Raw genomic sequence first — 17,238 nt, 5'->3', positions numbered from 1 at the left:
CTGCACAGTATTTATTACTCCACTAAGGGAAAGACCCCTCCTACTCCCCAACACATGCTGTACAGTGGTTCATAGTAGATGGATCACAGTAAGCTCTGTTACACGTAGAGCTTTTGCATGTGCTTAACAGCCATCTGCACTCAGTGCAAAAATGAAACTGATCAAGGAAAATTAGATCAAATAGCACCTACACATTTGAATGAAGAAGAATGTGTCATAACATTACTTGAAAATAGTTGCTAGTAAAACACAGTCTTTACACCTAAGAATGCTATCTTTGGTAGTCCTTGTTCACCAACTCCCAATCTTATGCAACAGGGTCTGTACCTCCAGGATCTCCTGAAAAGACTTCCCCGGCATCTAGATTATTATCTAATTACAAATTTATAAAAAACTTACAGCAAGGATGACTGACTAAAGACAGAAGTCTCAGAGAGTATTAGGAACACAGAAGAAAGTGTGAGAGAGCTTCATTATCTCACATGTCAAGCGAGGGGAATTACACCTGTCCTCCCTCATGTTGGGCCTGCTTGCTTTCCTTCCTTTCTTCCACTTCTTTCTTGATGCTTGCAGACTCCATACCAATATAAAAAACTTAAAGGCTCCAAAAACTTAAAAGCACCAGCAGAGAACAGAAGATTGCTGTTAACCCTGCACCTGAGTTAGGGGAACTTTCCAGGGAACACAAGGGAGTTTGCAGAGAGCCTTTGTCCTGGAAATCCTAGCCAGAGCAGGATCATCAAGAACTGGCAGAGGTACACGGAAGGAAATGGTATTATTATGCCTGAAAGAATTGCATGCTCACTCTCATCCCATCACAGGTATTGCTGTCCTTGAGCTGGCACCAGAGTCCCATTGATTCAGAAGCATTTCAGATGGACTGCTGACCGAGCCCATTTACTCTATATTAGTAACAGTTCCTGCCCTTTTGACATGGCTGGGCAAACCTGACAAACCCTTGCAGCATCAAATCTGACCTTCTATTGTTTCAGCCAGTATGGCTGTGAGTCAGTGGGTTACCTGGGTGTGCACCCTGTGTTACAGATGCTTTTCAAGCAGATCAGTATGTTTACATCAAAAGGCACACACATCCCCCTGCACTGATACCTGTCCCATATGCATTCATGTCTACTCCTTCTCTCTACCCTCACATGGCATGCTAAGCAAATATTTATCAGCTTCACAAGCACATGGCCAAGGCAGTTTCCTCTGTGGGCTTTGGATGCTCTTTTGACTTTCAAATATTGTAGCTTAGGGCTGTGTTTGAACTTCTCATCTTTAAACTGCTATGTCATGACCCTAGAGAGGAGGCCAGACAAATCCTTCCAGCTATGAAGCGTCACCTTGGAAAGGTGTGGGACAGCCTAGGTCTCCTCTGGATTCCAAATGGCTCATCTGGGTTGAGGCATTTTAATATATCCTTAAGCTTCAGTATTAACATTTCTTCTAAATGTGCAGCAAAATGAGAAATCAGAGTACCCCCCCCAGTCTATTTTAAAATGGCACTAAGAATGAGTGCTGCAGGGAAGAGATATAGCACAAGGGCAAGCATTTCTGCTGAAAGAAAGGAACACTTCGACAATATCCACAGAAACATGTCAGAACTACTTAATTTCATTTAACTATGAGCCACTACGATTGAGATGACTCACAATTAATCAGATTAACACTGAAGGTAGCTAAGGTTTCCCTTGCAATTTATATGATTCTCAACATGCAGCATTATTGTTTCAGGCCATTATCACACAGATCAATCTTTGGATCAGAATTTGATGAGAAGTCCAAAGAAAACATGCAGATAACAGATTATTATATTATTTCTGAAACAAAATTGGGAGCACATCTGGTCCATGAATATAGCTATATAGCATTTCAAAGCAGCAGATAGTTGTTTTCCCATCTAAATTCACCTTATTGCTTCTTTATAGGAGGAATAAGAAATGGGAAATAAAGCTAGACTAGAAGTCAGCATTTCATAATTTAGTACCATAAGTAAATTCAAATTAAGTCTCTTTGCTTTAGGGCAGATTCTTAAAGTAAAGGTTTAGTATCCACTAGACTCAATCTTTTATTTCACTTAAGAGTCATATCCAATACTCTTCAGTATCATCTTCTGGGATCTCATGTTCCACTGCTTCCAGCTATGTTAGTGATCCAGGCACAAGTGGTTTTTGTAGCTGTAAAAACTTCTCTTTATAAAACCTATGACAGTGGAACTTTGCAGATAGACAGAATTGTCAAGGCAAAATATTATGTGCTGGTTACCCACCAAATGAAAAAAAGAATAAAGGACTTTGTACATCTCCTTAGCCCAGCTTTCTCTACGGGTGCTAAGGAAAAAAAACCACACCATCTCTCCTGCAAACGTTCTTGGGTTTCTAATTTTGTCAGCCATCTCTGACATACCAGGGAGTCTCTGATATCATTCAACAGGCTATTCCTATCCTGACACCTCTGAAAATTTTAGTTCTTTCTTGCAGTTCATTCTTTAGACTGTCAAAAGCAGTAAGCAGCTTTAATTAAATATGTTCTTGCAGAACTCCATATTGTTACTTCAAAAAAGATGTTATTTTCTGTAAGACTTCCCTGTCTGTTCAAGAGAAAAATGTCTGTTCAAGAGGTTGTCACCTGGCTGGTGACAGGCTGTGCCAGATGGACCTCTGGCAATTCTTAGTTGGTAAGGCACATGTATATACTACACAAGTACACATAGTCTGTTTAGAATACTCACAGCACAAATACATGAAGACTGAACGCTAAGGAAATTTCATATTACAAAGTTATTTTGTAATTTAACAGTCTGTAAAAAAAACATTTAAAACATTTTGTTATCCGGCTTTAGGATAAGGAAAAAAGTTGTTGCCCAGCAAGTTCAGTTAACTGCTACTACTGCATAGTTTAACTTGCTTTCCTTCTGGAATAGCAGTTCTGCAAATCAGTAGATAATTTCAAAAAATGAATAATTTTTCAAGAAAAAAAGCAAGAAACTTCCCTGTGGATTCAATTACGTTTACTTTCTTCTCATTTGAAACATTAGGATTTTCCACCAGCTGATATTTTGCCATGTTACATCACAGTCATATGATACATTCAATCAAGGGAAAACAAAAGCTACTTTAAAGGCTAGCAGCCTAGGCAGCTGAAGTAGCTAAAAGTTATATCAACATAAGGATCTATATTACAAAGGTCACTACCTCTAGAACGTAAGTAAACTGCACACACAATCCAAATGACAAATTTTTGCCCTTTATTATTTCAATACAGCCTTTTTGTAATGTGCAATTGAATTAACACATCAAATCAAAAGACTATTTTTGCCTGGCTGAAGTCTGAATAGGTATCATTTTTCATGACCAGGAATATGTCATTAAGCAGACAGAGCATTAACTACATTCCACAGTGACACTGCAATATACAAGAAATACCCCTGTGTACTGGAATCAAATTATTATGTTGCTGACACCAGGAAACCTCTGGTGAAGCACAGTAAAGTTCACCTTTGGAAGGAAATAAAATGAAACTTACACTTTCACAGTTATTTCAAGCTGCTGCCTTTGTTCAGGGCTTTATGACAGGACATTTATTATTACAGCATCATACAGACAGTCTAACTGATGAGGTTTTCTCACAGTTTTAAAATACCCTTTTTAGAAATCCAGTTTATCTTAAATTAGTAAAATCTGTACTTGGAAGTTCAGAGTTCCTCATCCTTGAAGAGCAATCATGTACTTTCTTATTTAAGCAATAAAAACCTATAAAAGCACAGCTGAAAGTTACTGTCTGTCTAACTGCTGAAAGATGAAGGAAATATCCTTCATGGCTGAGCTAACATTATGCAGTGTGCTTGCATGCATCTTTATTTCACTCTAACATTTATGGATTTCCCATCTTAATTTTGTACATCTGATGACTTCTCAGGAAGCCTACGTATGTATTTCATAAGCTGCGGAAAGTGCTGCTCCAAAGTGTTCATAAGTGAGCAAATGACAAGGACAGAGTGAAAGGTTAAGAGCTAGCTAGCTGACAGAACCAGAATGAATGCAAGGAAAGTCACAACAGTGCTTTTCTCAGGCTGTTTGGGATGAAGAATGTGAATAATAGTTTACTTGAATGGGACAGTACTGACAGGACAGCATGGAAAGTTCTCGCATAAAGACAACTGTAGCTAAAACTGAGCTTTCAGCAGTCTAAGGAGCTGTTCAATACTAAAAGCATTTATGTGAATGCTGGTCTCTCCTAAAATATCTCCATTTACTATCACAAGGGCAATTTATATTTTATTTTTTAATTCAGAAGTTTAATCAATAAATAGTATTTGAGAAGAATTGTATGTATAAAAAGTTCTTGTCGCTGATAATTTCTTTATGGAAAACTGTTTATAAATACACTTCACAACTATATTTAAAACCTACATGTGAACGTTCTTTATATCCAAATAAAAATGAAACTTGAAACAGTTGAAATCATACATATTTTCTAATTGCTGGGAGGGATCCTCAGTTTAATCCAGATTTAAGTGATGTTTAACAAACTCACTCTGCAGAGCATGGTAACTTGAAGCTTCCAACAATTTCAAATCACAAAAAAAAAAATACATAATGCAGAGCTGAGTGGGAAGTTTTTACTTCAAAAATTATCAGTAGTAACTCTAATGGCTTTATTTATGTATCAGATGACATGTATGAGATAAAAAAAAAAGAGGTGTCACAGGAACACAAAGATTTGCATAAAATGTATTTATTCTTCAATAATCCAAAAGGCAATTCAAATTGATGCATAGAGTACAGGATTTTCCCCTGTACTACTGTATTCTATCATAATTTGCTGCTTTACCTTTTGAACACACTATCCAATTAAAGATGTCTAGATACTGTGTTCTTTTTTATTATACTGTCTTTTAATCAATTACAGAAAGAGGCAGTAAAAGTAGTAGCAAAGGAAGATGGTAAAATACAACAATTCATATAAGAACTGGAATGCAGTTTGAGGTAAGTGTGGGCTTTTATTAGAGCTTTGCCATTATATTAACAGGTGGCAAGCATTCAGATCCACCAAGGTAAGTACTCAGTTCCTTGAGATCACAATGCTGCTAAGATTCTTAAAATAAGTCTATGGATCTGCTCAAAGAGAAATTTTCCCCACAGAGGGGCTATTCTTTTGAATTCATTAGTTCGTAATTAATTGAAGGTCAGGGCTCAATGAAGATTAAAATTTAAGCACGTTAAAAACCTGAAGTTGTTGGCGTGTTAGTCATATGGCAAGTTGCAAATGCTTAGTTTTCCATGCCACTGCAGTACAAACCTTTGGACAGTACCTTGAGGTATGGCTTTAGACAACCAAGGATGGTTTTCCCTTGCAAAGATTGTCTGTTCACCTGAGTTGCCACGAATGAAAATTTCTTTCTTACTGCTTTGTGGAAAAAGCACAGTACTGCTCTAAGACTTTGCTATGCAATACAGTAAACATTAGAGAAGTCATTCTGTTCATGTTAGTGGCAACTGGGCAGTGAGGTTTTGTGGCAGCGACTTGAGATACCTTCATCTTACCTTCACCAGTCATGGTAAATGAGAAATACGTAAGAAGGAAATCTTCAAGGAAATAAACACACAAAAAAATAACTTTAGCTGATTTATGTAAATGAACGAGAGAAAACAGTACTACCTTTGATGAGACTATTCGGTTATCTGGAAACCTCTGTGGAATGTACGCTTCAGCGCCTGGAGGTGGCTCACGATGCCCAACATAAATAGTCCGACTGTCCACCCAATTCTCTTCTCCAGCACACTGTGGGGCAGAAACAGTCATCACGTCAGGTCAGTCAGCATTACTGCAGAGAGATGAGCCACACGTAGAATTAACTAACCCTGGGTCTCATCATTAACACACATCCATCAGCACGTGAGGCCCCACACTTATCTGTATAATCTCAAGACAATTAAAAAATACAAAAACATCAGGTCCCTCCAGTGTGGACCCAAAATTGAGATGTGGTTAATTTTTAAATTTACATTGATTTTCTAGCCAGACACTTCCTCTCATATCACTGATTGGACTTGCCACAACTCAGAGTAACCTGACGTTGAGCCCACTTCTGAAGACCAGGTCGGATTTTTTTCAGCAAGCCAAAATATTTTGAAAGAAAGTAATGAAAGTGTTTCCATATTCTACCTTCCTTCTATACAATAACAAAACATGGTGTCTTTTATTATTTTCCAGGAACACAGTATATTTTCCCTTGTCAGTGCACTTGAATGTGGTACAAGGCACACAAATAATTTATTGAGACTTGTGCCATGTAATACCCCTAGAAATGCAAGAGAGTGCAAGATATTCCAGAGTAATAGATCCCTTTGTACAATGCTTATTATTTTTTTCTTAGGAAGGACATTCCAGACATAAAAGCAAAGTCTATGCCTGAGTTCAGAGACAGTTACATAAAAGGCTAATGGGAATTCAACACAAAACTTTGAATATCAAGAAGAAATCCCTTAGTTTCTCCTTCTCTCTACGCAGAGCCAGCCTGACAGTTTGTTTTATATTTACTATGACCCAATCTAAACCAGATTGATATTTAGCTAAAAACCCAAAAATAATAAAAAAGGCATTAAATTTCACAGTATACACTGGTCTTTACAACGACTCTGTTAAAACAGTCTTCTGTGAAATTACCTACCAAATGGCAGTACAAAAAAGAGAGCTCTAAACAGCATTCTCCCATATTACTACCAGTTTTTAAAGGTATGATGTCCCCAGAGTGCTGTTAACAGTAAGTAGATCAGCTTAATGTCACAACCTGGAGTTCACACAGCTCTATAAAATTCACTTTAAGCATAGGTATAAAAACAAGAAAATCTCTTCTTCTAGCTTAATTAGGTCTGGTTTTGGCACAAATTCATAAATTCACCACAGAAGTACAACACTATGTCTGACTTAATTTTAGCTATCTGCCAGCACGGAATATTTTTTATTTTTCAATACATTAATAATAAATAAAATCACTTTACTAACCTAATTCAGTAACTTAAGAACCCCAAAACATTCACAGTCCAAACATAAAAACTTAGCAGGGAAGAGTAAGGCTATGTTTTTCTGTGAGGAAAAAGTGCAATGCAAAAATAGCATGCATTATTTAGCATGGCCAGAAACTCGCTTGCATGAAGCAGAAAAAAGGTGCTTTTAGGAAAACAGCTCTACAAGTGAGGATACATGCCATTTAGAGGAATCAAAACACACCAACTGAATCTCTGACAACACTGACCTACAAAGTCAATTCAACAATTCTTTTAATGTTCAGGTATTGCACATGAGAGATCATTTACAGAATGACACCAGGGAAACTGAAAAAAGCAGTCTGATGCAGTTGCCAGAACAGTGAATTACATTCACTTTTTTTTTTTTTTTTTTTAAAGAAAAAAAGTTCTATTACTTAAGCCCATTAAGTCCAAGAAACCAAAAATAAACCTTAGCATTATCTGCTTCTGTTTATAGTATAAAGCTCAATGTACTGAGACCTAGTTTCATTGGCACATCAATGAAGACGTGTTAGCTTTTACTCTTTCAAGCAGGGTCAGCAACACAGAAAGCAAAGACCAGCAAAAGACTAAGCCATCTTTATATAATTCTAGAGCCAGTTAACAGGATTATACCTTAATGCATGTACGAGTTCAAATATACATGCAGCTTATTTTTCTGATTTAAAAACCAAACTGAAACAGCCTTGAGATTCACTCTCATGCTGCTCTGCTAATTTTTTTCTAAATTTAATTTAAATAAATATTATCTGAAAAGACAAGGGGGCTAGTACCCAAGAGGTGACAACAAAATAATCATAAGAAGATGGTAGTGGTAGCTCCTGGAAGCATAGTTGACTTCACTAAAATTACTTGGAACCTTTCAAAAAGATTTATGCTTTGGAAATCAATGAAAACAGTGAATGACATTTCCTGACTCCCCACTTGAATTACTTTGGCATAATTAGTGACAACAATCTTTAGTTCAAAATCCTATTCTCTCTTCAAATAATGTAAACACAAACACTACTAACTGCATAAGTTAATGTGCATTAAGTACAGATGAAAATTCAGTTAAAATCTGCTTTGGATACTTTGTTAAACAATGCTCTTTCTTGCTTTTTTGCTAAATGCTTCCTCAGAAACCATCATAAAAGGAGAGTACATTGTAACCATAGATTTGACAGCAAGGAATTCTCAACATCAGCTATAGTGTTTTTCGGCCAGGCTGTAACTCCTTTCACACAAATATTTTAGCCATAGAGGCAGGCTTTGGCAGCAGCCTGGTATTTCAATAAAACACTACTATTTGATCTCAAAAAAGCAATTAACACCATTGTTAAAATTGCACACTGAACACACAGCTGCTCAATCACCTTGGAGTTTTAGGATAACAGATGCTGCCAAGTTATTAGCACTAAGTCTACGTGAAGAACTAATGGTGTTCAGTGTGAAAAAACTTCTGCATGTAGAATACTATGCTAGCACCCGGTTGGATATGTTACAACAGCCCTGCATTAAGAAAAATGCCCTAAGTTTCTGATTTTCATTCAGTGGAGAAAAACAACTTAAGTATCTCTGGAAACTGTTAAGTGAAAAAGAAGAACTAACTGTCCTTTCTAATATGTTAGATGAACTGTCTCCTTTATTTATCATACACTAGTTACCAAACCACAAGATCATATAATCTCTTTTTTAGTCTTAATTTGTAAAATGTACTGACTACCTGTACTTTTACACTTGATTTGGCACCATTCTGCAGCTAGATGTGCAGCCACCTCCTTGTGCAAACAATGCCACAGTGTGCAAACTTACACCTAACCTTCCCAAATGCTCTGTCCTTTTCTAGAGAGATCTGACCTATAAAACAGAGAATCATAGAATCATTAAGATTGGAAAAGACCTCTAAATATCACTGTTGCCTGTAACGGGTACCCAGTAAAGAGATTAAGAAATTCCTTAATGTTGGAGGAAAAAGCCAAAACAAAACTAAAGTGCAGAAATATGACCGTGGAACCATGTCAAGTTCTGTGGTTCCTAGCAGCCAGAATAAACATTGACACAATTGCAAACATTCCAGTTTCTATACAATACCTAACATTTCTTTATGTGTAGTTAATGTAACTTGATTTCAGCTTTCCAGTTTATGCCTCCTTGAGCACTGTACATAAAATAAAATGTTTTTGAAGCTCTCTTAATACAGCTTTATTCCAATCACGTCACATTGTTTTCTCAGGGACATTCTAAAATAGCACTTAGCAGACAGTTCAATTCTCTGTTCTGATTTCCAGTTTAGAGCATCACCTTTAACTGAATTCCATGTACTTTATACTTGAGAGGCTGAATCATTCAACTTCATGGATGACAAGGCCAGTGATCTATGTTCCTCCTAAAAAGTTACAGTAATTCTTCTTTTCAAATACATAAAAACTGACCCAAGTTACTCAAGCAAGATTAAGATCTTTCACAAGTGGTCAATTTGAACTCCAAATATTGCTGACACACCAGTCCACTAGGAACAGCTATTTGTGATGCTTGTACTTTCTCTTCCATACAAAGAATCTTCTTCAGTTTCCCTTTTTATTTCCATGAAAAATTGCAACAGACGTGATACAGGTAGCAGTCTCCTATTCCTTTCAAATATTACTTTTCAACCTACTTCATCACCAGGATGATGGTAAAAAAGGTAAATCTGTGAAATATGTGAATTACCAGACAGCTAGAAAAATGCTTCAGCTTCATTTCTTTTCCTTCCTCCCACTGTACTGGTTCTGACACAGCATCCTTCTTGCTGCCAGTGGGACAGGGACACACTGAGCCTCCTTGCAAGCCTCCTCCCCAGCCCCAGTCAAGAAGAACTGCTACACGGAAATCCTTTCAGGAGTGTCTCACTTGCAATTAGAAAGGCAAATGAGAAACAAACTACACTGCAACTGGAAATAAGAAGAGAAACTAGAAGGGAAAGTGTCCCGTAAGACACATGATATTCGACAGCCTCAGCACTTAAGTTAATTATAAATCAAGTTTACATCTAAGTAGCCCCAGACCAACATCTAAAAAGTTTGAGGAGAAAATTTACAGCTTCCTTAGGTGCTGACAAAAGCTGCAAAACAACATGAGCAATTTTATTTCTTGCAAGGCAAGTGAACAACACTGAGATTTGCATGAAGTGCCAGCCAAACTCAGGGAGTATTGATAAAGATACTTTAAAGAGAGGTATTTTAAGAAAGAGATACAGATACTTTATAATGCGGGTTAGGGTTTTTTTACGCTATTAGTTTCCAGGAAATACTTCTATTTGCAGTAATTAATCAAGTAACATCGTAAAGAGATGAAAATTTTCATGCCAGAAAACTAACTGAAGTTTTTAAAAGATGCTGAAGAGAGGGGAGAATGGGAGGCAAGAAGCAGGTTATTTTTATTCATTCAAACGTAGTAAAAGTACAGATGTACCATAATATTTATTTTCTTTTATAGGAAGATACTAAAGTTATTAAGAAAAATCAAGCCAAAATACCCAGCTTTTTCAAAAGCAAAAGTTAATGCCTGCATTTTTTAGTTCTTTTCTTAAAGAAGCCTTAGGTTATCGAAGAGGGGAAGTATTCAAAAAATGCACTTTAAATTTAGAGCATTAAAATACCATTCACCTTCACGTGGATATGATCAGAACTGGCCAGAGCAACAACACCTTCTACAAGGATTTTATCAAACAATGAGCCTATTATCCAATTTATTTATATTTCTTCTGTTCATCATGCTATGACTACACTGAAATAAAATAAGCAAGGGAAAGAGTCAAATTTCTGGCTTGTATTCACACACAAAGAATTAAAACATGCATTTTCATATAGATATAGATATAGATATAGATATAGATGTATATATACATATATATATGTATATATTTTGTAAACCCTTATATATATAATATATATGGATATATTATATATATATTTTGTAAACCCTTATATAGATATATAAAAATATAAGAATATATATCTATATAAGGGTTTACAAAATGTCTCATCTGTGTGTTAGTCAGTTTGTTCAGGTGAGTTATGGACAAAAAATACAGTTGACTATTGCACTCCGCAGTCTACTGACAGAGCTGAGCAGGAGACCTCTCCCTGCTTTCACTAGAGAAATAAAATGCACTTCTCTCATCTAGAAAACATCTTCCTTAGTAACCCTTCCTCATCCCATTTAAATCTGTAATACCAGTTAAGTGCAAGCAGTTACTACTCACTGTCCCGATGATGGATTCCTGTTACAGTTTCAAAGGCTCTTCAAACCTAAGTGGATAGAGTGCTACCTAAAGTTTGATCCTGGCAGAGAGAAGATGGAGCTACTTTGTTGCATCATGGTATACTCTAAGAAGTCTAACAATTTGTAAAATGCCACTGAGTCAGTGGCCAAAGAATGTACAAATGTTGTTATATGGATCATTCCACCCATAATTATCTAGGACTTTAGTCCTTATGTTATGTCTTTGTATTGGAGATTCAGAGAATTTATCTCTGTATCTTTTTATCTATTTATGCTTAACTGATACTGAGCTACAGTTCCTTAATGAACAGTGACTTACTGTTCAACAGTCTTTTGTTTGTTTGATACACAATTTTTAATTTATTTTTTTTAAAAAAGGTTCCCAATGTATGTCTGTAGCAATTCTATCATACATACTAGAATTCAGGCTGCAACCTTATGAGAAGCAAGTATCCCAAGAAAAATAAGAGAGAGAAAACAATCACTTATGTAGTTACTACCTATTGATTTTCCACACCTATATGGAGAAACCTAAATTCTCAGTAAAATTAGCAGGTGTCATGTTTTGACAAATTCTTAAATGGAGTTCTTGCTCATTTACTCCAGTTCCAAACTTAGAACTCCAGTTCCCTTAGCTAGGTCCAGACTGTTATTGGTCTATGTACCTACCCACAGAAGTGAAAGTAAGGTACAAATAACAAGCTTTCCCTGGACTACCATGAAATGTAACAACAGATGGTTATCAAGGTTAATGAAATATTTATTTGGAGTGATATGAAAAACTTACTTTCAACAACTTCAAACTCCTTTCATAATTATACAATAGTATAGTACAGCTCTGGTGCAAAAAAAAAAAAAAAATACAAAATATTATTCCATTACTTCTTCCAAAATTGCAAAGCAATGCCATATGTTGATGTAGTAAAAGGAAAAGCCATGTTATGGTTCAAGAACTCACAGATTATATTTCACGGTTTTACTTGGCATCTATCATACAGGTGTTGTAGATGAAGTGACACCTTCAATGCCTATGCATAATACTGAAATATTTTAAATTTTCCTAAAGTAGAAGGCACCAGGGTCATAAATCTGACTTCAGATAAAATCTATACTGCTAAAACCCAAGAATTTTAAACTTCTAAAATGTCTGGAGGGACATATATTACCTTTGGTTGTTCATGCCAGGAGCATAAGTAAACCAACGCATGACTCAAAAACCTTTTACGACACCAACACCCACTAGATTTTTTAATCTCTTCACTGCACTTGAGCAATGTGCATTCCACAAAAATTAAATATTACTTGAGAATTCCTTTGATGCATTGAGCTTTTAATATTTACTTTTACTCTTAAAAGAACGTATTTAAGGATCTTCAACTGAACAATACGAAGTACAATCAATATTCACAACTTCTTACTTTTACAAACATCAAATGATTTATTTCAAGAACACTTCTACAGTAACGAGTCAAATGTTTGTACAAAGTAAACTCTAACAATATTTGCTATTATTCATTGCATATTAAAAGTTGTTGGATATTAATACAGAATGATGATTTTACATTGCAGCTATTTCTTTTGTCCTAGGTAGTCTAAAGGAAATGTAAGCAACATTAAAAAAAAGTCCCAATACAAAATAAATAAATGAAACTAAGTTGACTAGTAAGTTAGAAGCTAGTGCTAGTTGTTATTAAAAAAAAATAAAATAAAATCTAACAGGTCCAGGACATACATTACGGAAATAATGAAATAGCAAACTTCAGAAACCAAAGTAGACAGTAGTTGGTAGTCAAAACTGTGAAAAGGAACTGCTGTAATTTAACTTTTTGGAAACTCAGTTCAGATAAACTCCTATACCTAATGAATCACTGAACAAGTCAAGACACTAGAAATCAAGGACAGACTTATACGTTTCATTGTCTTAAATAGTTCAGTGAACTGGGTGAAGTTTAAACCAAAGTATCATTAGTAACTCAGAGAGAACTTCTCCTGACATAAAGGTCAGGAACACTTTAAATAAAACACACATTTTTTCCAATACATATTCAGTGACTTGTAAGATACTACAATGAATAGTTGTTCTACAATGACTGGACATTCTGAGTAGACATTCCACGCTTGTAAAATACTACTAATAAATGCATTAATGACAGCCAGGGAACTCACACTAAGGTCAGAGAATGCCCAACACATCTCAAAGTTCCAGTATACTCAGTATAGTGTCAATAACCATATCTTGATCAAAAGTAGAGAAGTTACAAATGATTTTATTTTATTTTAAACTGCAGCTACTTCCCACTTTAAAATGTAAATCACATGATCCAGCATTTATCTACAGCATAGCAAGCAAGATCCTAAATAATGCTATGAGATGGGTATCAATGTAATTATAGAACATTGAGAATATGCTTTGAGAGGTTTTGATGCTTGATGCATCTCTAGATGTGGAAGAAAAAACCTCCAAGTTCCACTTTACTGTATCAAAAATACTCTGAGCCCTTCATGGTGGATGCAAAAGGTACTTTTAAAGAGAGAGCTAACAAGTCTAGAACTGTACTGTCAATTGAGATAAATACATTTTGAGCTACTATGGTTTTGATAATAAACGATAAGAGCCACAAGAGAAGGCATCCATTTCCAGCCTTTGATTTACTGCTGTGAGTTCTTTGATGTGGGGAGGGATGGAGACATCCCTAAAAAACAGCTTGTGATGGGATAGTCTCTTTTTGACATAAACCCCTCTTGAGGCTCCAGCAATCTGAAATGTCCCCTTTCTTCCCTAGACAAACATAACCCACAGCATTACCTCACATCTTTAACAAGATGGTGAACTGGTTTCTAACTACGTGTTTTTTCAGACTTTGAAGGCTGATTTTCTATACCTCCCCTTTGACAACAATAAGCAAACAAAAAAAAAAAAAAAAAAAAAAAAAAGAAAAAAAATTCATGTTTTGTTCTCAATAGAAGACTACAAAGAAAATCAGCACTAGACAAGAGCAGCTTACAAAAGTAAGCCCCCATATCCCAACATATTGGTAACCCCTACCCAAAAAGTACATGGTAGCAGGAAACATCAGTAGTTAGCAAACTTGAAAAAATGTGAAGTACCTGAGAACACGACAGGCCCTAAAAGCCCTTAAGAATCAAACCATCAGGCTCATGAGTAGCCTCTGTGACAGATTATATTAGAAAAAAAAAACCAACTTAAAAGAGGACAAGAATACCTGAGGGATGTTACTTCAAGTGATGAGTAAAAAATCCCCTTTAACCAGAATCATCAGGATTAATTATTTTAATCTGCTCTGTATGACAGGCTAAAAAAGTCATAAACTAAAACAGCTAAGTAATCATAAAAAGGGGAAAATAGTATTTTTTTTCCTTTAGCAACATTGTTGTATTTAAAATGCATACACATACTTGAGAGATTGAGTTATTACTATAGTGAAGAAAATCTTTTTAATGGCTTGTTTCCTTCCTAGTGTTACCTTTTGAAAACAGTTCAATAGACAGATTTCTTTTTAAAGCTTTAGATTTTATGCTCAATTAAACGCATCTGCTCCCGGGAAACAGTGTGCCCCCCCCCATCTGTCTCTTCCTGTTTGGCTGGGAATTTCTGGAACCAGACCAATGAAGAAAAAACCAAAATTACAAATGCTCACTTTCTAAAAAACTGGGATAGGAATATCAAAATTGGGTTACAAAAACCAGCTAGAAAATTTGAACTAGCTTGTCATGCTATTTTACATTCTTGTGTACAGAAAATAAATTGATATGAAGTCAAAAGTGAATATTCAATACTCATTAAACTGCAACAGATATTAAAAATATTTTTTATTTGGAAGATATGCTACCATAATAACTCTGTATTTTCACACTTCCTTACTCACGGATCTTCTCAAATGATTACAGATTTACTGAGCAATATTATCTAACTTTAAAGTTCAACCAAACTGTAAAACTGTCCCCATTGTAAGCAGACCTTTGGACCAAAAAACTTCCACAGGAAAGTTTAATTGGTTGGATAAACTGCCAAACACCTACAATTCAGTAATTTTAAGAGAGGTAACCTCATATTCTGTCTAAAAGCAGCTAACATGTGTGTACTGAATACAGGGCCAATTTCAGTAACGATGTGATTGCAAACACAAGCTTGAGCATTCAAGATACTTATCAGGTAATTTTTCATTTTTTTACCTTAATCCTTTAAGAATGTTTAAAGCCAAAGGCAAAACCCAAATCAAATCTGAAATCTTTGTTCTACAATAATTTTTTTTATTCTGCCAAAAGTGCAGGAAGATAATGGATGATTGTACAAATTTTGCTTCAGCCATATCACAAATAAACACTCATAATGAATGTGGCACGTTTGGCTCCTGCAAAGGAGTACATCATCAGTTTTGTGAAATCTTTTTGGAAAGAAATGGACTATATGCTGCACACTTCAGTACATGTACCCTATAGGCAGGATCAGCTTTCCTGCAGGGAGAGAAAACAGAGCAAGATACGGAGGTTGTAGGGCCAAAAAAAAAAAAAAAATAATAATCTTCAGGTGACAGCCCAAGAAGTATTATTACAAATGAGAACTTATCCTCAGCAGTGCCCTGGTCAGTAGTATAATGTCTTACTGGAGTTACTTCTGTCAACTTCCTAATACTTTCCTTCCATTCCCCCCGTCCCCAACACATAAGAAGACTTAATCCATAAACTAGAGGGGCAATTTTAGTAGGGGATGAGATTTCCTTTTGCCTTCTAGAAACAACCACCCTTTCTCAGTTTTAGGAAGCATTCTAACAGACGATGCCTTGGAAATAAAATACAACTGCATTTAGTAAATGCAGATAGGAATACAAGGTACAAAACCTTGAATTCTCTTAGGAGGCATATTCAGAGAAAATGAAATTTTGTCTTATAAATAAGCAGTTATGACTGGAACCAAGGAAAGTAAAAAACAACATCACACCTATTTAGTTTTTTAAAATATTGCTGCACCTGAAGCCTTCCACAGCAGCAGTATGAGATAACCTATCCAACAACTTTGTCCCTGGAAGTGGATTGCTGCTCTCAGTCTAGTGCAGGGAAAGACCAGTAACCTGTTTTTTTTGTGTGTGTTTTTTTGGTTTTTGGGGGTTTTTTTGTTTGTTTGTTTTTGGTTTTGTTTTTTTTTTTTTGAGTGCACATTGCTCCTGAAGAGACAATTATACATTTTGAGCTGAATTCAAATTAAACAAGCATTCTGATTCCAAGAGATAATTGCTTACTTTGTTTCTTAATGTAAGTTGATTATGTACTTATGCAAGAGGCTATCAGGTGGCAGCTGGAACTTTTTTTTGGGGTTTTTTTTTTTTCCTTTCCTGAGCCACTGCCTCTGGTCAGTGGGGCACTGTGAGCTGGAAATGGCATTGGGCTCTCCTTCAAATGGTGGGGTAAGTCACGTTCACACCAATTTGAACAGTTATGGCACATACAAGGAATAAGGATACTATGTGGTAAGTGCTATAACAAGTGAGTTAAATGTGCTATTTTTTTAAGTAAAAAGAAAGCTTTTAACTCTTAAAGAGATGTATGTGTTACTGACAACATTCAAGTAGCTGAGAATATTGGGATTTGCAGGTTTTCTTGTATTGTTTTGGGGTTGTGGCTTTTTCAGCAAGGATCTAACAATACAGAAAGAAGAAAGCTGATTTCAGCTGCAAAATTCCTGGAAACAAGATCTCCAAATGCTTTTGTGAGGACACTGACAGAAGCCTATTAAACAGATAATGAGTTCATCTGCAGGGTAACTTCTTGTATTTAGGAAGAGTAACAAGAAAGTAAAGAAGAGATGCCACAATGTATTTGCATTTAATAGAAATCCTTTCAAATGAGAAGCGTTAAAAGTCCTACAAAAAAGTCATACCAGAGGACTATGACTATAAATAACCTTAATATGCTATAAAAAGAACTTTCTGGAAACAAGGTGCGG

The 17,238-nt window shown here is 35.8% G+C and overlaps 1 protein-coding gene across 14 annotated transcripts in view; it reads right to left on the bottom strand.

Moving 5' to 3' along the window:
* The window catches only part of ATP11A (ATPase phospholipid transporting 11A), a 122,419-nt gene that overhangs the window by 56,483 nt on the left and 48,698 nt on the right, over nt 1-17,238 (bottom strand). For all 14 annotated transcript variants that reach the window (XR_011725849.1, XR_011725851.1, XR_011725850.1 and 11 more), the window contains exon 2: nt 5,662-5,784. Coding sequence is in view for 8 of the 14 variants with exons in the window: in XM_071743879.1 (XP_071599980.1) it covers nt 5,662-5,784 (123 nt within the window). In the remaining 6 variants the exon portion in view is untranslated. The remainder of the gene's footprint in view (nt 1-5,661; nt 5,785-17,238) is intronic.

This window comes from Heliangelus exortis, chromosome 1, assembly GCF_036169615.1.
Source record: "Heliangelus exortis chromosome 1, bHelExo1.hap1, whole genome shotgun sequence".
In the NCBI taxonomy this organism is placed as follows: Eukaryota; Metazoa; Chordata; class Aves; order Apodiformes; family Trochilidae; genus Heliangelus; species Heliangelus exortis.
Note: the sequence above shows the minus strand (reverse complement) of the source record. Positions and strands in the feature narration are given on the sequence as shown.